Source organism: Fragaria vesca, linkage group LG2 (genome assembly GCF_000184155.1).
Source record: "Fragaria vesca subsp. vesca linkage group LG2, FraVesHawaii_1.0, whole genome shotgun sequence".
NCBI classification, from domain to species: domain Eukaryota; kingdom Viridiplantae; phylum Streptophyta; class Magnoliopsida; order Rosales; family Rosaceae; genus Fragaria; species Fragaria vesca.
Genome location: NC_020492.1, coordinates 28,352,405 through 28,373,614, shown reverse-complemented (window position 1 = coordinate 28,373,614; position 21,210 = coordinate 28,352,405). Strand labels below are relative to the sequence as shown.

General features: G+C 40.4%; 3 protein-coding genes across 3 annotated transcripts; 2 read left to right on the top strand and 1 right to left on the bottom strand.

Annotated features, from left to right (window-relative positions):
• Positions 1-6,107: 6,107 nt before the first annotated feature.
• Positions 6,108-11,045, top strand: LOC101292971. The gene is made up of 2 exons (XM_004293049.1): positions 6,108-6,250; positions 6,476-11,045. The coding sequence occupies exons 1-2, from the start codon at positions 6,108-6,110 to the stop codon at positions 11,043-11,045; spliced, it is 4,713 nt and encodes a 1,570-aa protein (XP_004293097.1).
• Positions 11,046-11,099: 54 nt separating this feature from the next.
• Positions 11,100-11,717, top strand: LOC101292670. The gene has a single exon (XM_004293048.1). The coding sequence runs from the start codon at positions 11,100-11,102 to the stop codon at positions 11,715-11,717; it is 618 nt and encodes a 205-aa protein (XP_004293096.1).
• A 4,725-nt stretch (positions 11,718-16,442) lies between these two features.
• LOC101300503 (alpha-L-fucosidase 1-like) lies at positions 16,443-19,750 on the bottom strand. Its single transcript, XM_004291599.1, has 3 exons — positions 19,114-19,750; positions 17,633-17,869; positions 16,443-17,351 (listed from the first exon to the last, which is right to left on the bottom strand). The coding sequence occupies exons 1-3, from the start codon at positions 19,695-19,697 to the stop codon at positions 16,586-16,588; spliced, it is 1,587 nt and encodes a 528-aa protein (XP_004291647.1). The 5' UTR covers positions 19,698-19,750; the 3' UTR covers positions 16,443-16,585.
• Positions 19,751-21,210: the final 1,460 nt, after the last annotated feature.

Below are 21,210 nucleotides of genomic sequence, written 5' to 3'. Positions count from 1 at the left end.
TTTTTAGGAGCTTCATGACCAGGAAAAGAACTGCACAAGGGGAAATTTCTCCATGCCAAAAAGGGAAAGATAGAGAGCAGATTCTGGAGTAACTGGTGTCTGGTGACTTTCCTTTTGCCTGTCAATTCTTATCGGTTAATCTGTAAGTCCTGTCAGACTTTACCACTTTGAAATGTGCTCTCTTTATTGCTTTCTTGGTTATGCTTCTGGTAGATTTATCTATTTTCGTCATGGCGGCGCTGAGGTCTGATCTAGTACACGACATATTAAATTGAGGATTGCTATTGCCAATGACAAATGTTGAACGTAATAGGTCAAGAACCACACACATGAGTTCTAGTTTTGGTACGCTTCGAGTCTTTTAAGCAAAAGTTCAATACTGCATGCATGGCTTCAATATGCTCAATAGCCAACCAATATGTGTAGGTGTACATATATTTTAGGCTTGACTATAACTTGGATGCCCAAACTAGTGATGATTCTAATAAAGAGTACAGTATTAAGCTGGTTAGAACTTTCTGGTACTACGCTGAAAATTAGAGGATATCACTCGTTCAACCAGATTACAATGGAACCAACCACTTGAATGACTTTCGGTCAAGAAGAAAAGATAACAGAATGATGAGTGGCAGGGGTGAGATTAGATTGGACTACATAATTCAAGTTGCCATGCTAATGCTATGTTATTTACCTCCATTTGCCTGTGTGCGTCTGCATTTCTCCACTTTCTTTGTGCTTCACCTTGGCGTATGTTAAGGGTTATGTATAGCACTTATAATGTGTTTAGGCCGACCGAGTGACAGTACCAGAAAAATATTATTTCACTACGCAACAAACAAATTTTATTCGAACACGGACTCCGCTGACAGAACTGACATCCTAGAGAGGACAGAAACGAATTTCTCACTGATCCGTGTATATAGGTTGCTGGGTTCCAAGAAAAGCGTAAAAAGCTGGTTAGTTTTGCATCAGAAGATTGCCTTTAGAGCCATTCTGCAGGCGACGGGTAATTTTCTTTTCCCTTCCTTTTCTTTTACTTGGATCTGTCGACACTTTTACGTTCAGGAATTTGGTTTTGTCGTTTGACTCGATGCAATTGTAGACTGTTTATTCTAGTTAATTGCCATTGAAACTTGATAACCTGTTCAATTTCTACATCCTTACACAAGTTTCATGTTCTACATTAAGTTTTGACAAAGAAAAGAAACTAACTATTAGTTCGGTTGGAGGAACTTTGGTTTTGTTGTTTTGCATTTGACATCAGTTCGGTTACATGATCGTTCTTTAATCCAGGTCATCCAGCCCAGTGAAGTGACTTGGTATACAAATATTTGCTTTCTATTTGTTTTCTGCATGCCTGTCAAGAATGTTGTTGCTCACTGACAAGTCTATTCATCACAAGCAAGTTTTCTCGTCCTAATCCCCAACTTTCGTGCCTCATGCTTTGTTCTCATCCCTTTTCCCTCGAAAAAAATTGCTTCTTGAGCCTAAGTGATGGCCAGAAATTCATTTGCAAATCTTTTCCTACTTTTCATTTGAATAGGTGTGATTGTGTTGGGTCAATTGAGGGGTGGTTGATAGTGTTCGATGGCGTGCAGAGGGTTTTATCACTTTTATGTAGGGGTGGGCATAAAAAACCTAAATCCCGGTCCCGTCCCGAAATTTGACGGGATGGAACGGGATCTAAGTCTAAAAACACTAGGCCCGTCCCGTCCCGTCCCGTAGAGAAACAACGGGACGGGATGTGGGACTGAAAAGTTGAGGCTCGAAAGGCCCGTCCGGTCCCGTGTCTGAGCCGTTGGTTTTTTTAGATGCTTTGATCTCAACCTTTCATTTTTGAACCCTAATACTAACTCTTCTGCAGTCTTTCACTCTTTCAGTTTCAATGTTTCATCCCAATCCCAATCCCACTCCGCCGAAGTCCGACACAGTTCTCCTTGAACTCCTCCACCGCCTCCGCTAACCTCACCGCCAGATTCCTCCTCGCCTCGGCACCCGCTTCCTCCTCGCCTCTGCGCTCGTCAGGCAAGATCATTTTTTCTTTGTTCATTATATCTGTATTATATGTTTTTCGATGATATCTATATACGTGTCTAGGTTTTAGGATTTGCGATTTGGAGTGGTGTATATAAGCTTTCATTGCGGTGATTAGGTTATATTGTTTAGAGCAATTGTATTGGTTGCCTGGTAAAGAATTCAATTCTTGAAGGGATTGATACCTTGCTTGTTTATTTCTGTAGGATCATATTTTGTGGTTAGTGTTTATCATATGCCTGGTAAAATGCTTCGTTTTGATGAAATGTTTGCTAGTCGTGTTATCAGTTGTATTGGTTTGTTGTATAAGAATTCAATTATTGAAGGGATTGATACCTTGCTTGTTTAGGTCTGTAGGATAAAATTTACGGTCACAGTATACTATTCTGTGAAAGCATGATTGTGAATGGCTGAATGCAGAGGGAATTACTCGAAAACGATGGCGAGAGGAAAGAAAGTAATTGTGCGACCCAACCGTTCTGCTTCTGGCCTTCAAAATTCATCAACAGCGACATCAGTAGCATCACCATCTCCTCTAGTTACATCCGTCTCTCTGGTCGAAGCTACAAACCCAAGTTCAAGTCAGCCTCCTGCAAGTGAACCCGAGATTGAAGTTGGTCAAGTTGCTGCATCTGTAGGCGAGGGTGGTGTGGCTTCTGCTGCTGCATCTGTAGGTGAGGATGGTGATGGTCTTGCACAATCAGGTACGAAATGGACTAGTCATGTTTGGGAGCATTTCAAAGAGTATGAGAAAATTGAGAGAGTGAAAGATGCAGAGGGGAAGATAATTGAGATAGTTCATAAAAGGGCTCATTGCATCTACTGTCATAAGGGTAAGATTGGGGACTTTTCTGTTGAGAGTAAGAGTGGCACCTCTGGATTGCTTAGGCACATGCACATCAACCAAAACTGTAGGTATTTTCCAGGTGAGGTTAATTAGTCGCAGAAAAATATTGTTGGGGATATGTGTAAGTCAAATAAATTGAGCACGGTAGCTTATAACCAAACAGATTATTTAGAATCTTATGTGGAGATGATTGTGATTGATGAGCTACCTTTTAGCTTTGTGGAGAAGAAAGGGTTCCGTGGATTTTGTAGGAAAGTTTGTCCTCTATTTGATGTTCCAAGTAGAAGTAAATTGTGTAACGCCTTTCTAGGTATGTATGACACCCAGAAAAGAGATTTGAAGAAGATGTTGAGGATGTATAGGTTGAGTCTGACCACTGACACTTGGACGAGTGTTCAAAACGTCAATTACATGGTGCTTACTGTTGAGATATCGGCCAATTATGTATGTCAAGGAACCCCAAAAGAACACAGCAAACCAAGAGAAACAACCACATAGATAAGACACAAAGAACACAGATTTAAGGTGGTTCAGCAAAATCTTTGCCTACATCCACCGGCAGAAAACACTTCCATTATATTAATAATGGATACACCAGAAAGAATAAGAAAACAAGGACTCTCACTTCTCTTCCTATCTCTCTCCTCTTTGCCCTCTCTCACTCTCTAACCGAGAATGGAACACACTTTGCTCTTTGTCTCTGCGATACAAGACCTAGAACTGACCCCCTCCTTATATAGCCATAAGGATATCAGATCTCTTCACCAAATAGGAAATCCAATCCTATTAGTGGTAGGCAATAATGCCTCCTTCCTTCTCTGTAATCAACAAGATTACAGGTACACCATCATCAATAATGATTTACTTTCCTTATTTGAACACCATACTCTAAGACGAAACACCTTAGGAAAAACACATGGGTTGGAAACCCTTACTGCCCATTTTGTCGACGCAGATTGGAAAATGCACAAGAGGGTCATTAATTTTTGATGTGTGAACTTGAGTAATTGTGGATTATTGATGTTACTCTAGTTTAATTGTAGTTAAGAATTATGGATTCAGATGATGTAATCTATATTGATATCATTATCATGTAAGGTTATGTATTTATTTTCTAGTTTGAGTTTTTGATATTAGGCTAGGATAGCAGGATTGGGCCCGTCCCGTCCCGTTGCCGTATGAGACGGGACTTGAGTGGGATCAAGTCTTAAAAACGTAAAGGCCGTCCTGATCCCGTCCCGTGTGCAATATCCTATACGGGCCGTAAGATGACCCTAATCCCTTCTCATCTCATCTCATGCCTAGCCCTACTTTTATGAAGCCTTGGTCACTCTACTTGCAATGCAATGTCATTCCGACTGATTACCTCTTGAACTCCAATATCAGGTTCTAAAGTGATGCAATCTTCACCGTCGACACTTCCATGCAATTGGCAATATCTTTTTTCTTCTTTTTTGCTCTCCCCCTTTTTCCTATATGCCGCACAGGACTGCATAATCCTCTCTCTCTCTTTCAACTGAGGCCTCTCTATCTTCAGCTTATGAGATCTTCATCCAATTTAAGATCTATCTTCTACTTCCACAAATTTTGCAATTCTAATACCACAAACTCCACAATTCTAATAATCGAAACAACAACTAAAGGAAACATCAGAGTATCAAACGAAATGGCTCAACAGTAGTTCACATCAACCTGAACAGTCTGCAACCCAACTTCCGCATCCAATTCTACAATTCCAACGATTCCAGGAACATCAAATATGGTGAGTTGGGTTGCAGAATTGGATGTGGAAGTTGATGTACAATTCTACAATTCTGGAATGAACTTCAAAACTGATGTTCCTTATCGTTGGAATTCTACAATACTAGAATTGTACATCTGGAAGCATTAATAATTTAATATTATCTCGTCACATGCTAGACTCATACGTTGCTGCATCACTGATATGAAAAGCAGAAAGTCTTGTTTTGTTACTTTTATCCGCCTACCCCAAAAAGGAACAACACAAGCCTTATGGAATGAACTTCCAATGTCTTTTTTTTTTGGTAAGAGATGAACAATTTATTAATCAATGGGCAAGCCTGAATTATAAACTCTGTAAACGCGAAGTTGTAAAGCTAATAACAAAGAGCTCTTTCTAGTTTGATCGAGCTGTTGGTGTCTGAGTGTGATGTATGTTGGAATGAATTTGAATCTTGTAAGGATGTGTGTGGTGAAAACGAATCTTAAGTGAGGGGATGAGTGACTGGTATGTTAGGGATTGGAAAGCTTGGTGGTGGTGGTTGTTGTGTGGGTGATGTTTGTGTGAGGTAACTCAGTGAGGCCACACAAGCATAAATGTCGGCACCGTTATATGGAGCAAGGGTATGGCGTGTATTCTTGAGGGTACGTAACCCAAAAGATTTATGGTCAATCATCATTAGATTTAAATCCAAGGGTGGGGAGAATTATTTTTAAGTAGAGTTGTTTTATTTTTAACCATTGGATATAAATCTAATGGTGACTGACCATGTGAACACTACTCCGAACCACATTGTCCCCCGCCCTTATCATATCCATGAAGCGCAACCCCAAATCCAATCTCACAACCCAGTTCCTATCTATCGACTAGCTAGTATCTTGCGACTAGCTAATGCCTTGACTCCTAACTCGATCTTTCCCTTTCATGCAAGTAACACGATGTTAGCAGACTCACACAGAGTCAGAAAGACTCGTTTGACCATGACTAAAAGACTCGCTGCCAGACAGGAAGGTAGACTCATTTTAATTTTTTGTCGTTCTTCGTACAAATAAAGTTGGTTTCTTTTTTATGTTTAACACTTTTTTTTGCTATTAACACATTTCATGTATTTTTATATCCACATATTTTAAATTTATTTACGAACTTGCCACTTGAATTTGTTTTATGATTGACTATCTTCATAGATAGGGTGTGTTAACAGTAAAAAGTTGTGTGTTAACAGCATCACCCAAAATAAAATAACCAAAATTATGAAAAAAACAATACAAAGGATAAAAGCCAACGATCTGACAGCCAGGATTTCTCGCTAGCTATCAACTATATAAGGGGGTAAAGTAATATTCTTTGCAACAAGCACACAAAACCAGTCACCCACTTCTCTCATTTTTCTCATTTCTCTCTTTCTTCTTCTCCATTCACTCTCTGCGAAACTCAATTAACCAGTAACCACAATGGATATGGATGAGGGCAAGGGGGTTAGCTCTGATGGCGATGAGGGCAAGGGAGCAAAGCAGCTCGATACTGGCGAGGGCAAGAAGGCTTCTGCTGAGGCGGTGTCATGAGTCTGTGAATAATGGCTTAGTAGCTCTAGGAAAGGTAGGAGACGGTGTCGTTTTACTTGGTGTTGTGTAAGTTGTAATCGTGCCTTGCACGTGATTGCATTTCCAGCTGTTTAGAACTAGTTCTCAGCAGACGTAGATGTGTGCCATGTGGCAAGATCACACTCGTCAATATGGGTATTTATGCACTGTAGAAACCCTAGTTCGGGCAACCATGAATGAAAGTTTTATTTTCTCTTTACTACTATTTCCTTTCTTAGCTTAGATCTAGCTTAGTTTATATTTCAAATCCAGGTTCGTTACATCTGGTATCAGAGCCCTCGCTCTGGGTACTATGGGTAAGAACAAGGTAGCTGGTGCAAATCAGCTCGCAACAGGTTCTCAGAGTGGTGATTTACCCACTTTGGAGACTGAGCTTCACAATCACAAGGAGCACACTGCTGCGCAGATCGGGGAGCTTCAGACCACTCTTAATGTGTATCAGGAGTCCTTGAATGCTTTCCGTACTGAGATGATGGCTGAGTTTCGAGCCTTGAGGGAGTCTACAGTGGCACCAGTGCAACCGGTGAGCTCTACACCTCTCAGGCTTGGATCTGCTCTCCCTGAAGGTGGAGCTACTGTTTTGGGGGCTTTGCAGGACTCTGCTGGTTCCACTCATGCTATGGCGAGCTCAGGGACTAGTTCACCGGGGGGTAACAGTTCTCAAAACCCACCTTTGGTCAATACTAGTGTTGGGGATGTTGAGCCATTGTTGCAGTTTAACACTAGTCAGCCCATTATTACAAATGATTCTGGGGTGGTTATGAATACCCTTACAGTGACCAAGGTGACTACACCAAAACCAGTGTTGGATAAGGGAAAGAGAGTCAGTTTGGAGAAAGGTCAAACGAGTGGAAGCAAGTCCCAAGTGAATGGATCGGCTAGACCACATCCTAACCAGATTTTTCAGAATGCCAATTTTGGAAACCAACCACCACCATATACACCAAATTGTGCAAATTTTTCACAAGATTTTGTGCAATCCCAAACCGCCATGCCAAATTTTGCTCAAAACCAGTTTGCCCCAAATTTTCCTCAAACCAGTTTTGTCCAACCATACACACATACCAGTTTTGTCCAACCTTATACACAAACCAGTTTTGCCCATACCTATACACCAGCTTCTTTTGGTACTCATATTCCACAGCCACAAACCATACCATATCCAAAATATACCATGGTTTCCACAACCACGGCTAGTCCATACCATAGTAACCAGATGAGTGCTAATACATACCCAAATATGCAGCCTTATGTAGCACAACAGTATCATCAGAATCCATATGACCCCAGTTTACCCACAATGAAACAGATGAAGTTAGAATGGAGTACTTTTGGAGGAGGAGATCCGGTTGAGTGGCTGAATAAAGCTGAACAGATTTTTGCATTCTACCAAATCCCTGAGGACCGAAAGCTAACTCTTGCCACATTGCACTTGACAGAGAAGGCCTCGGATAGGTGGTTCATGTTCAAACATGAATTCCCTAATTCATGGGCAGGGTTAGCAGAATTACTTATGAGAGAGTTTGGTAGTCATCGAAGAGGGGATTATCAGACTGCTTTGGCTAGAATGGAGCAATCAGGCTCGGTTGAGAGCTACATGGAAGAATTCACCAAGCTATCAAGGAGGTCTCATGGTTTCTCTTCCCAGAATCTGTTGTCATTCTTCATTGAAGGGTTGAAAGAAACCATACATTCTGATGTGAGAGCTCTAAAACCAACTTCTTTATATGAGGCATGTGAGCTGGCCAAGATCTATGAAGAGAAAGAGATGAAAACAAGAGGTCATTTTCAAGTTATGACTCAGGCCAGACCACCAGTGGCACCTCTGAAACAAGCATACAATTACAACCACAATGCCAACCTTCAGAAAGTTCAACAACCTGCAAGATTGGCACAACCGCAAGGGGGTATTATGGGAGGCCTTAATAAGAGATTGACACAAGTTGAGTACCAAGAGAGAAGGGCGAGAAACCAGTGTTTTTTCTGTGATGAAATCTTTAGGCCTGGACATAATTGCAGGAAGGGTCAAGCTTTGATGGTGATTGAGGTGGTACAAGAAGAGGATGAGGTTGAGGTGCCGGTGGAACAAATGACGGCAGGGATGGAAATTGACCAGGGAGTGGAGTTGAATGCTATAGAAGGAGTTGAATTGCAGCTACATGCTGTGGGAGATTGTATCAATAGTCAAACAATGCAGCTAAAGGGTGAATGTCACACACACCAGGTGCATGTGTTGGTAGATTCAGGAGCTTCCCATAATTTCATCCATCCAACAGTTGTCAAACGAGCCAAGGTGGTGATTCAACCAATCAAGCCACTTAGGGTGAGACTGGCCAGTGGTGATGTCATGGAGACAAAAGGGATGGCGCAGGTAACAATCAAACTCCAACAATATGCTCTTACTACTGCATATTACATCCTACCTATTTCAGGTTGTGAGGTAATTCTAGGGGCTCAGTGGTTGAAAAGTCTTGGAGACATAGTGTGGAATTTTGAAACAATGTGCATGAAGTTTATTCAGCAGGGTCATCAATATTTGCTTCAGGGGGAAACTGAATTGCAAGCTAGCATGGTCAGTTGCAAATCCATGACTAGGCTGTTGCGAAAGGAGCGAGAAGTTATGTTGATTCAACTGAATTCTGCACATCATGAGCCCCAAACACTAAAAACAACTGAAATACACCCTCTGATTAACCAAGTCTTACAGAAGTATCCCCAAGTTTTTGACACCCCTAACCAGTTGCCACCAGCCAGAAATCAAGACCACAAAATCGAGTTACTTCCCAACACCCCTCCTGTGAATGTGAGACCTTACAGATACCCCCATTTTCAAAAAACTGAAATTGAAAAAATCATCCAAGATTTGTTGGAGAATGGAGTGATAAGACCAAGTGTTAGCCCTTTTTCATCCCCAGTTTTGTTGGTAAAAAAGAAAGATGGTTCGTGGCGGTTATGTGTAGACTACAGGGCTCTTAATGCTGTCACTGTGAAGGACAAGTACCCAATTCCGATGGTAGATGAGCTAATCGATGAGTTACATGGGGCTGTGATCTTTACTAAGCTGGACTTGAGGTCTGGTTATTACCAAATCAGGATGCATGGGGAGGCTGTGGCTAAGACTGCTTTTCGGACACATTCAGGACATTATGAGTTTTTAGTGATGCCCTTTGGACTCACTAATGCCCCTTCAACATTTCAGGCTGTTATGAATGATGTTTTGAGACCTTGCTTGAGAAAATGCACCCTTGTTTTTATGGATGACATCCTGGTGTACAGTCCTTTTGTGGAAACTCATGTGGAGCACTTAGATTTGGTGTTATCCAAATTGCAGCAGCATTCATTGAAAGTGAAAGAAAGTAAGTGTGAGTTTGGGACAGACAAAGTAGAATACTTGGGACATGTGATCAGTGCTGCCGGAGTGGCTGTAGATCCGGTCAAGATTGAGTGCATCAAACTGTGGGAACAACCAAAAACTCTTAAGCAACTGAGGGGGTTTTTGGGATTGGCTGGATATTATAGAAAGTTTGTTAAGGGTTTTGGCATTATAGCTAAACCTCTCACTGACATGCTTAAGAAAGGTGGATTCAAGTGGACCCAGGCTGCAGTCATAGCATTTGAAGAACTGAAGGAGGCTCTAACATCCACACCAGTGCTAGCAATTCCAGATTTTACAAAAGAATTTGTTGTGGAAACTGATGCTTCAGATGTAGGCATTGGAGCAGTATTGTCCCAAGAAGGTCATCCAATTGCCTTCATGAGCAAGGCATTAGCTCAAAAACACTTGGCTCTATCGGTTTACGACAAGGAGATGTTGGCAGTGGTATCAGCTGTACAACAGTGGAGGCCTTATCTCCTGGGGCATCATTTCAAGATTCTGACTGACCACAGAACCATTGAGTACTTCTTAAAGCAGAAAATCACTACACCAGCTCAACAAAAGTGGTTAATCAAGTTAATGGGATATGATTATACCATTCAATACAAAGCTGGAAAGAACAATGCAGGTCCTGATTCCTTATCAAGAAGGCCTTCGCTGGCTGTGATCATGGGAATATCAAAACCTGTGCAGGAGTATGTCAATGAGTTAAAACAGGCATGTCTCAACCATGGAGAAACAGCCATAATTGTGAGATTATTGCAGCAAGGAGGGGAGAAGAAACACTACAAGCTGGTAAACTCTTTGCTCTACTACAAAGATAGGATCTTTGTGCCTCCAGTTGATGAATGGCGTAGTAAGGTGATTGAGGAGCTACATGGAGGGAAGTTGGGAGGTCATGCTGGGAGAGCTAGGACATACAAGAGGGTCACAAGAAATTTCAGGTGGCCAGGGGTGCAGAAAAGTGTTAAGGAGTTTGTAGCTTTCTGTGATGTGTGTCAACAACAACATGCAGAAACAGTCATGCCACCTGGGCTCTTGCAACCGGTAAGCATACCTCCACAAGCGTGGCACACAATCTCCATGGATTTCATAGAAGCTTTGCCAAAGTCAGAAGGAAAAACAGTGATCTGGGTCATCATTGACAAACTAACAAAGTATGCTCACTTCATTCCTTTGTCTCATCCATATTCAGCTGCAACATTGGTTAAGGTTTTTGTGCAAGAGGTAGCCAAACTGCATGGAATGCCAGTTAACATCATCTCTGATAGAGATCCCATATTCTTAAGTCTTTTTTGGCAAGCATTCTTTGAGCTTCAAGGAACTCAGTTAAGCAGATCTTCTGCTTACCACCCACAATCAGATGGCCAGACTGAGAACCTCAACAAGACCTTGGAACAGTACTTGAGATGTGTTATTGGGGAGAAACCCCACAGCTGGGTGTAAGCCATTCCATGGGCAGAGTGGTGGTACAACACTTCACATCATTCAGCAATTGACATGACACCATTTCAAGCTTTGTATGGATATGAACCACCTTCTGTTAAAATCTATCTTCCAGGGTCTACATCAGTTGCTAATGTGGACCAAGACTTGAGGAATAGGGATGAGTTGTTGACAGTACTCAAGAAGAACCTGGAAAAAGCTCAATCTAGAATGAAGAAGTATTATGATTTGAAACACACTGAAAGGAAGTTTGAAGTAGGCGACTTGGTTTATTTGAAGCTCCAACCTTATAGGCAGCAGTCAGCCCACAAAAGGGTGTTCCACAAACTCTCTGCCAAATATTTTGGTCCCTTTGAAGTTCTGGAAAAGGTGGGAAGTGTAGCTTACAAGCTCAAACTTCCAGCTTATGCAAAGATACATGATGTTTTTCATGTCTCTTTGTTAAGGAAGAAACTGGGCGCTAATGTGACAGCAGAGGCACATCTTCCCCATCTGTCTGAAGCTGGAACTGTGAAATGGGAACCTGAGGCAGTGCTGCAAACAAGATTGGTGAAGAGGAGAGGTGAGGCAGCTGCACAGTGGTTAATTAAATGGATGGGAGCTGAAGCCGAGGATGCTACTTGGGAGTTTGCAGATCACATCACCCGCAGATTTCCGGAGTTCAAGCATTGAGATTACTTAAGGTATCAAACTTGTGGACAAGTTTGTTTTGCAGGAGGTAGCAATGTCATGAGTCTGTGAATAATGGCTTAGTAGCTCTAGGAAAGGTAGGAGACGGTGTCGTTTTACTTGGTGTTGTGTAAGTTGTAATCGTGCCTTGCACGTGATTGCATTTCCAGCTGTTTAGAACTAGTTCTCAGCAGACGTAGATGTGTGCCATGTGGCAAGATCACACTCGTCAATATGGGTATTTATGCACTGTAGAAACCCTAGTTCGGGCAGCCATGAAGGAAAGTTTTATTTTCTCTTTACTACTATTTCCTTTCTTAGCTTAGATCTAGCTTAGTTTATATTTCAAATCCAGGTTCGTTACAGGCGGGCAAGGGGGTTAGGTCTGTGGCAAGAGAGCAAAGCTGCTCGATACTGGCGAGGGCAAGAAGGCTTCTGCTGAGGCCAAGAAAGAAGAGGGCGTGCCTTCTGATTTGGCGAAGAAAGCGATTGACTGCGCTTCTAATTTGGGCAACAAAGCTCGGAGTTTCGGTTTGGATTGTGCCAAGAAGGCAAAGGGGTTTAGATTCAACCAAGGGTGGCTGACTGTGTTAGTGGCGCTTGCCATTGACAATGCTTTCAGCCAATTGGCTACTGACTGGGAGCGCTGTAATCTGCAAGTCATGGCGGCAGTGATTTCGATGTTGCTAGTGCCCTATTTGTGTGCTCTGCTCAGGTGATTTCCCCCTGCCTTTCTTGTTTTAGGTTTTTAACTATTACTTTTGGGTTCTTGCGATAATGATGCAATTGGATCTTTGCTTGCAGTAGGAGGATGAGGAATTGAAGCTTCAGCCGTGGATTTGAGCGATATGTTTTTGCTAATGAGAATGCTCAACTGTAATTGGTCAAGAACCTCAAAGATGAGTTCTCTACTTTTGTTTTTCTTGTGCTTCGAGTGTTTTTAGGAAAACTTCACTTCTGCAAGTTGCGTGTGAGTGTGCAGAAATTAGTCCTGAAATTGTAGGCTTGAGGTTTTTAACTTGTTTCAGGTTGACCATGATATTAATAGGATTCCTCTAGATTTTGTTATGAAAATGTGTGTCCTTTTATGTGATTCCTCTAGATTTTGTTATGAAAATTTCTTTTGTCTCCCTACTGTTGTGCTTCTGCCTGTTTATGTTATTATTAAGTCAGTCCATTGATGCATTTGGTATGCCCACCTATAGACTCCTCTTTGGTTCTTTGTTTTTGATTTTCTTATACCTTCTATTTCGTTGTTTGCTTATATGTATTTTCCGGAGGTCATGTATTGGCTGAAACAGTGGAACTTTAACCACAATTCTTTTCATATGGAGTTTGAGGAAGGGGGTTGTTAGACCATAATTTACACATGTTTATATTCCCCTAAACTTTGACTTTAACTTGTTTTTGAGTTCATTTTAGCTTTCAATAAATAATTTATCTATTTATCTAGGTAAAATGCAAGAGTGAAGGAAAGATTGATTTTTGGTATTAATATGAATCGGAGCTAAGAAGAATTGCGGTCCAATGTGGAGCGAAACGTAAATTTTCGGATTCCGTCGAACCACCACTATTGGTGGCACAAATGGCGGTGCACCACCACTTAAGGTGGTGCCATAGCTTTTCCTGTCATCATATAGGAAGAGCAAGGAGAAGAATGGTGATTGAGTGACAACATGAAATTCATTCTATTACTCTTTGGATAATAGACGTCCCATGCTTTAAACATCATCATTACCTACTCTAACCTATGCCATCATTTCCCTACATTTTTGTCTTGTTTTTGGCAATTCATGGACACTCTCACACTCTTCCTTCTCTCCCTTACGGTTGAATTAGGGAAGAGGGCTGTTTTGGCTCTCTTTTTCCCCCATTTTCACTTATCTTTCCTCTATATAATAAGCATACATCTATCCACTACAAGACCATCATCCACCCATTCACCACTAGACACCTTTTTTCTCTCTTTTTCCACCACAAACCTCCATCTCCTTCTCCCAAAATCCAAACCCATCTTCTTCTTTTTCCTCCCCCAATCTACTCCATCTCTTCCATCACCACCACCATCTCTTACCCAAACCTCCATTAACACCACCACCACTACACCATTTCTTCATTCTCTTATCTATACTATTTTCTCCATCCACTCCACCTATTCATACAAAGCATTGATCAAGCTTCATCACCTCTTATCATCAAACATCAAGAGCAAGAAGGAGAGGAAATCACCATCATCACCACCACCACCAAGACGTGAGCTTTGGGATCAATCAACACACCACTAAGCCAACTCTCTCTCTTAAACTCTAGATCTATTTTGATGTTTAATTTGATTATGAAGTTTTTTTATGTAATTATGAGTGAGTAGTACTTTGTTGGGGTTAAGGTTGAAAGCCCTAACCAATCTTGTATTTATTGATGCTATATTATGATTTGATGCAATTTTAGTTAACATTCCTACATGCTAGTTCAAGAGTTGAATACATATGCTTAGAATTTACCACTTTGAGTATGTGTGTTTGCCATGACATGATATGATGTTTAAAGCTTGGTAACCTTTGAATGTTAAAGCATGAAAGCACATTAGGTGTGCATGTAGGGGTTGTGAATTACAATCACTTAGAGATAAGCTTGGTTGGTTTGCATAGTTTCTTCATCTCCAAACTTTATGCACTTAGGGTAATGCATTAGATGCCTAACCGGATTGAAATGCATGACCGGATTGAAATGCATGACTTAAGTAGTTAAGTACTACACAGAGGGGTTGCTTAATACCACAAAAGGAGCATGTCCCTTGTCATACCCGAGAGGGATGCAAGGAGAGAAATTGGTTGATTAGCTTAGCATCATTCATTTTGATTTGCATCAATACTTGCAAGGGAGGTTAGTGGTAGACAATTTGAATCCTAACTTCATTCATCTATTATCCCGCTAGTTTAGTTTAGAGTAATTTAGTTTACATTTGAGCATTTAGTTTAGTTTAGTTCACAACTTCAAAAACTCAAAAATCAAATCACTACTTTCACAATGCACATACTCACCATGAGCCTAGATTTCTTTGTGTGTTTAGGTTTGTGATTGTACATTTGCATATTCTAGCTCTCCTGAGGTTAACACCCTAGCTAGTGAAAGGAATCCAATCCTCGTGGGTTCGACAACCTTTCTTAAATCCCTATACTATTACTTGTACCTCTTATACTTGAGGGTGGCATTTTGCCTAACAGGGGTGTGAATCCTTTCTCCTAACTTGGATTCAGTTATCGGTTTGGTATGAAGTCACCTGCTGGTTAACCAAATCTAATGGTAGTTTATATCTCCTCAGGTCTTGTGTTATGAGAAGTTGAATAGGAATAAGATTGGTATCTTCTGCCTTGCATTTCTATTTTTTGGGTGATTGTTAGAATTAGGCACTGTCAAAATTGCACTTATTTAAGATTTTGTAGTCTTCCACTTTTCTTATCTCTCTATAAGTTGGATGGTGAAGTCCAATGACGAAAATATGTAGCTGGATGTGGTAATATATTATTTATACTTATTTGCTATTGCTGTGTGACACGGGTCTAAATTTGAGGAGTACTTGGACCATTTATGCACTATTTGATATGTTTGAGTGATTGGGATCGATTTCATAATTTAACATTGAAGTATAGACACACATGAGAAGAAACAATCAAAATATTGGTCGGGTTTTTTTTTTTTTTTTTATTCTGCTGGTCCATGAAATTACTAAATCAAATGTGACCCCTGAGTTCTAGTGACTTGGTTCACAGTCTGCAAGTTGCATGTGAGGGTGCAGAAGTTAGTCCTGAAATATTGAGCACATTATTTAGCTGTTTAGAGATTTTTGGTGCCTACACTGAAAATTAGGGGATATCACTTGTTCTTTCAACGACATTTCAATGGAACGAATCACTTGAATCACCTATGGTCAATAAGAAAAAATAGTAGATTGTAGAGAGGAGGGGTGAGATTAGATTGGACTTTGGAGTACAGAATTCAAATTGTCTTGTTAATGCTATGATATTTACCTCCACTGTCTCGTGTGTGTCTGCATTTCTCCACTTCCCGTGCTATAACTGGTGTGCGTGTGTGTTTGTTACTTCTCTATGTGTGCTTCACCTCCCTCAACGTTCGTTTTCGTTTGAAAATAGAGTTACATGTGTCTTGGCGTATGTCAACGTTAGACTGCATAAATCAGTACTTATTTAAAGGTTAAGGCTGAGCAAGTGAAGAACACCATGCCATAAGCATAATATGCAAAGTTTTGCAATTCATAACTTAAAGAATGGGATACATTGGCCTATTCTCTGATATGATTTCCTTTTTTCATTTTCATGTTTCAATTTATGTGTACTAGCCCTTTAGGATCTTTGTTTACAACTTTCTTTGATCCAGTTACAGGGTCAAGGAGGGTAAGATAGTCGATAAAGATTGGATAGTAACACCAGAGATGTACTGCCAATGAAATGAGCCTCACCTCCACATTGTTTTATTTTATAAACTAGTGTCTTTGTGCACACTATGTTTTTCCCAACTGCAGATGGACAACACCTAATAACATCCCCATCCCAAGTATTCAGTTTTTCATATGAGATAGCCTCCAACAAGCTCCGTGGAAAAAGAAGAGAACAGTTACGCGGCTGTTTCATATACGACACTATCTAAATTTTCTGTACTGTAAATGAAATCTCATAGGCTACAATATTAACTCATAATGCATAATTTCACAACCTGGTAATAGTTAGTAAACAGTTTCTTGAAATATTCACAATGGCAGTATTTCCATGAAATCTACATTCAGTATTAAAAAAGGATTGAGAGACAACAATGGAAATGATAGTATCTTGACATGCAAAAATGTAGCCTGTAACCTATAATACAGCAATTTGAGAATGATTGAAATCAATATGGGGAAGAATTTGACTGCTATTGATGCTTGTCTGCGTGGTTGAATCAGATATGTTGCTTAAAGTGGAAAAAGGATCCATATATAAACCCAGATAGGAAATCAGTGGTTCTGCCCGGGACTTCTCGATGACAAACCTCAAGTTCCGAGACTTAACTATAGGAAATTGCAAAAGCCTCCGATATCCCACAGTGGTTCCATTAGTTACTTTATTCCACTCACCATTTTCATTCAGGATCTGAAGATGGAACTTAATAACCCGTTGTCCCATGTGAATTGGCTCTTCAACTAGAAGAATATTGAATGATACTAGTTCTTGAAGATCAAAGTATAAAACCCAATTTGACTGATTCTCCTCAGGTGCCCAATAGGAATGAAAACCTTCTTCAACGACATTATAGGGGTTGAACCAAGAATTATTGGCACTCCCTCGCGTACTGCTTGCACGAATTTTGGCATCTTTGGCTAGATTCTGTGAGAATATAGATCTCCGGAGCTCACTGAATTCCTTAAGCACTTCAATATCTTCTGCTGATATGAGACCAGAAGAGTTCGGAGGTACATTTAGTAACAAGAGACAGTTCCTACCAACAGATTTGCAGTATAGTTCAAGTAGAGTCCTTGCAGATTTTGGAACTTGGGATGAATGCCAAAACCAACCAGGACGGATTGAGACATCACACTCGGCCGGTACCCAATCATGACCAAATGGATCACCTCCTCTTGAATATCTAGTAGATATGCAGATCAGATTAGCTTATAGCTTTCTTTAATAGTTAATAGAAAAAGATATTTCATAGGAATAATCTATGCTCATAGATTCCTTCTTGTTTTCTTGGTTTTTGGTTAGTGCACTTAAGTGGAGATTTGACTTAAGTTACTCATTTACGCCCTTTAAGCATGTAGGATACCTATGGGATAAATATGTATAAACAGCATGCAGACATATATGAGTGCTGGAAGGAAAAAAAAAAAAAAAAAAGCTAATGGAAGTTAGAAAAGCAAACTCAACTGGAAATCAGTGTCACCAATCTTGGCAGAACTCCTATTGAAAAGAGACCAACAAGTAGACCCAGCAACCCCAGCTTCATCGCCAACCCATCTGGTGTCGGGACCAGCATCAGAGAAAATGACAGCCCCTGGCTGGTGTTGATGAATCAGACTGAACCAAGAATCAAAGAAATAATCCATATCTTTTTCCCCTTCCCCTTTTGCTCCATCCAACCATACTTCCTTGATATTTCCATACCTGGTCCAATTTAAAAACAGAAAAAGAAAAAACAAATCAACTGCTTTGTATCTCTCCTCATGAAATTCATTGAAAATCAAACCAAAAGGTTATATCAAATCTCTATAACGCAGAAACAACCAAGTTGAAAGAAAAAAAAAATCAAAGCATCAGTGTAAAAGCATATGAAACAAAAGTAACAACAAGGCAATAATGTGAGAAAACTACAAATGAATTCGTTTAAAGAGAGCAGATAAGTGATATAGCTACAGAGAACATGGTAATCTAAAAAAATGCCTGTTTAATGGACTACTGGTATCCCCTTAATGTCTACAACCGTGTGACAACTGCCAAGGTGCAACTGACTAACAAAAGTAGAAGACACTTTAACATCCAAAAGACTGATTCTCAAGAAAGATGCTAAACAGAATTCAAGTGGCATTATAAGGAGCTGTAAGTTGCTTATAGTAAAATAGACTCAACCACCAAAGAACTAAACTGGACAGATTTCAAGTACTGAAAGCGGAACATTCTTACCCATTCAAGACTAATCAGAACTCAAGAAAACTAACAAGGATCAGAGAAACGACCAGTAAAACCAAAGAAAAAAGAAAGACCTAATCTATAAATCCATGCACACACACACACTCAGCCAAAGAAGGAAGTAAGAAAAAAATACAGCAAACCAAACCAATTGAAATGCATTAGGAACTTAGACTCAACTAGAAACTGAGAGAACTTATGTAGAATGCTCATTTCATGTGCTGTTTATGTTAGTAGAGATGAGTCTTTCTAGAAACATCCCCTGAATAGCAGTAAATGTGTAAATCTGGTTTGCTTAGAGCTGATTGGTGGTTAAGATAGAAATTTTAAACTATACTTGCATTTCAAACCAAAACTAAGAAAGAAAGATTTAAACTTACATGGTCTTATATGGCAGGACACCCGATCACATCACAGTATACAAATTCATACACAATCAGTGATCACGAAGTTGAACCGAGACAATACGAATATCAAAACCTCAATGTACAACTAGTAGAAACATATCAATAACATGTAGTCAATCCAAGAAAGCACACAAACTAACGAAATTGCAGCCATACAGAACATGAAATCCTAACACCATTCGAACCCCATAGCCTCGATTTTCATGAAACAAGAATGCCAAGTACTATTCCAAATCCACATAACAAAAACAGCTACAACTCACTAGTTAAGTAATATATAGTTCATAATAACTGCACAACTAAACCAAACATTACCTAGTGAGCAGCTCCGTCATTTGACCCATATAGAACTCATTATACTCCAGAGTGTTACCATAACACTGCTCGTGCCGATCCCAAGGCGAAAGGTAAAGCCCCAATCCAATACCCGCGTCCTTAGCAGCCTTAGCAAGCTCACCCACCACGTCACCACCGCCGTTCCTCCAGGGGCTGGAGCTGACCGAGTAGTTGGTGTAGTCGGTGGGCCACAAGCAGAAGCCATCGTGGTGTTTGGCGGTGAGGATCACGCGCGAGAAGCCTGAGTCTTTGGCAACTTGGACCCACTGAGTGGCGTTGAGGTTGGTGGGGTTGAAGACGGAGGGGTCAACGTGGCCGGTGCCCCATTCGGAGTCGGTGAAGGTGTTGGGTCCGAAGTGGAGGAACATGGCCATGTGGCCGAGTTGCCATTGGAGCTGGGGAGCTGAGGGGAGGGGTAATATTGGAAGAGGGGGTGGCTTTTTGAGCAATGAGGATGAACAAGAAGTAGAAGAGAGTGAGAGTGAGAGGAGGAGCAAAAGGTGGAGTCTTGGAATGGAACTGGGGATTGGGGTGTGGGTGTTCTTCTTGTTCTTCATGATCATGATGTGGGTGAGACTGAGAGACTCAAACAGAGACAAGTGGAGTTGCAGAGGTTGTGTTGCTTCTTTGGATTTGGGGAGATTGACTCCAAACTCCGAAGCAAAGTAAAGAGGTTGTTGACATGTCCACATTGATTCGAGGTAAGCAGATGAACTGGCGCTGTTTAGCTTCCCTAACAAAACGGTGTCGTTCCTACCTTTTTATTTTATTTTATTTTCTTAAAAATTTAAAAAATAAAAAAAAAAAAAAAAAAAACTAAAAATCACACACAACCAACTAGGTAACTACCCAACTAGGTAACTACAAAATAGAGAAACCACGTGTATCCTTCATTAATTACACTTACGCATCTGCAAGTTTTTTCAGAAATGATCAAGGTCCACTGAATATGTTTCCACATACAGGATAGATTTAGGAATTGCAATCGAGTGAGACTTAGGCTTTCATTAAAATAAAAAAAATAACTGTGCAAGAGCAATTTATAGATGAAAAAAAGATACAACTAGAGAGAGGAGGGACGTAATGAGCCTTTCCATTTGAATATATGCTTAATTCATAAAACTCCCTAAACGTAATACAAAAGAAGCTAAATAAGCATTTCAATACAATACAAAATATATAGATGTAAAACCTATCTCAACTAACTAAAACACAAGAGTGACAGCCTCAGCGATGTTACACGACAAGGGTTTGACAAGAAAGAAAATAAGATAATAGATAACAGAGACGTATATCTTTTTTGAGAAAATAGAAAAACTTATCTTTTTCTTTAACCAAAAAAAGTATAGCTTAAGCACTCGGAGTACGTCAACGCATGATAGGACTTGAGCGGAACTCAACCCAAAAATATATGATTATTAATAATACAAGATGAAGAAATTTGAGTGGGACATAACCAAACAATCTTACAATCACACATAAGATTAGTCTTAGCTATATGTAGTTAATTTTTTTTTTTTCTTGAAAATATTTGGGTGGGACTTGAGTCCCAATTCTCTATGCTAGATCCGCCCCTGATTATTCATACGTGACTGGACTCTAAACATGAAATGTAGTTTCACTTACCAAGTGAATGACCAAATTAATTTATTTAATATAAATACATGGTGGTCCCTCGATATCTCTTAGTCAAAGCTAATCATTCGACAACATCCTGCTTGAGGGAGCTCAAAATTGGGCGGTACCGATTTTGAGGTGGTGGGGCATAACTGTGGTAGTGGTGGCATGATACGCGTAGACCCGTTGAAAAGGTTGCGGCTGTAGTGGTGTCAAAGTGTGGTGTTGAATGAATTTTTATCGGTTAAAGGGTGTGTGTGGTGAAAACAAATCCAAAGTGAGCGGATGATTGCTTATGTGTAGGAAATTGGAAAGCTTGGTTGTTATTGTGTGGGTGAATGGTGATGATGGTGGTGTGAGGTAACCCAGTGAGGCCACACAAGCAGAAAGGTCGGCATTGTAGTGTGGAACAGGGGTTTGAGGCGTGTAGCCTTGAGAGAGAACCCAGAAGATGAGCTA

What these genes read in the sequence shown, in the direction of transcription:
- LOC101292971 (XM_004293049.1), top strand. Translation starts at nt 6,108, where the DNA reads ATGGCGATGAGGGCAAGGGAGCAAAGCAGCTCGATACTGGCGAGGGCA. An exon ending in GTCGTTTTACTTGGTGTTGT is followed by an intron (nt 6,251 to 6,475) that starts GTAAGTTGTAAT and finishes TTTCAAATCCAG; the next exon opens with GTTCGTTACATCTGGTATCA.
- LOC101292670 (XM_004293048.1), top strand. Translation starts at nt 11,100, where the DNA reads ATGACACCATTTCAAGCTTTGTATGGATATGAACCACCTTCTGTTAAA.
- LOC101300503 (XM_004291599.1), bottom strand. Translation starts at nt 19,697, where the DNA reads ATGATCATGAAGAACAAGAAGAACACCCACACCCCAATCCCCAGTTCC. An exon ending in ATGACGGAGCTGCTCACTAG is followed by an intron (nt 17,870 to 19,113) that starts GTAATGTTTGGT and finishes AAATTGGACCAG; the next exon opens with GTATGGAAATATCAAGGAAG. An exon ending in ATTGGTGACACTGATTTCCA is followed by an intron (nt 17,352 to 17,632) that starts GTTGAGTTTGCT and finishes CATATCTACTAG; the next exon opens with ATATTCAAGAGGAGGTGATC.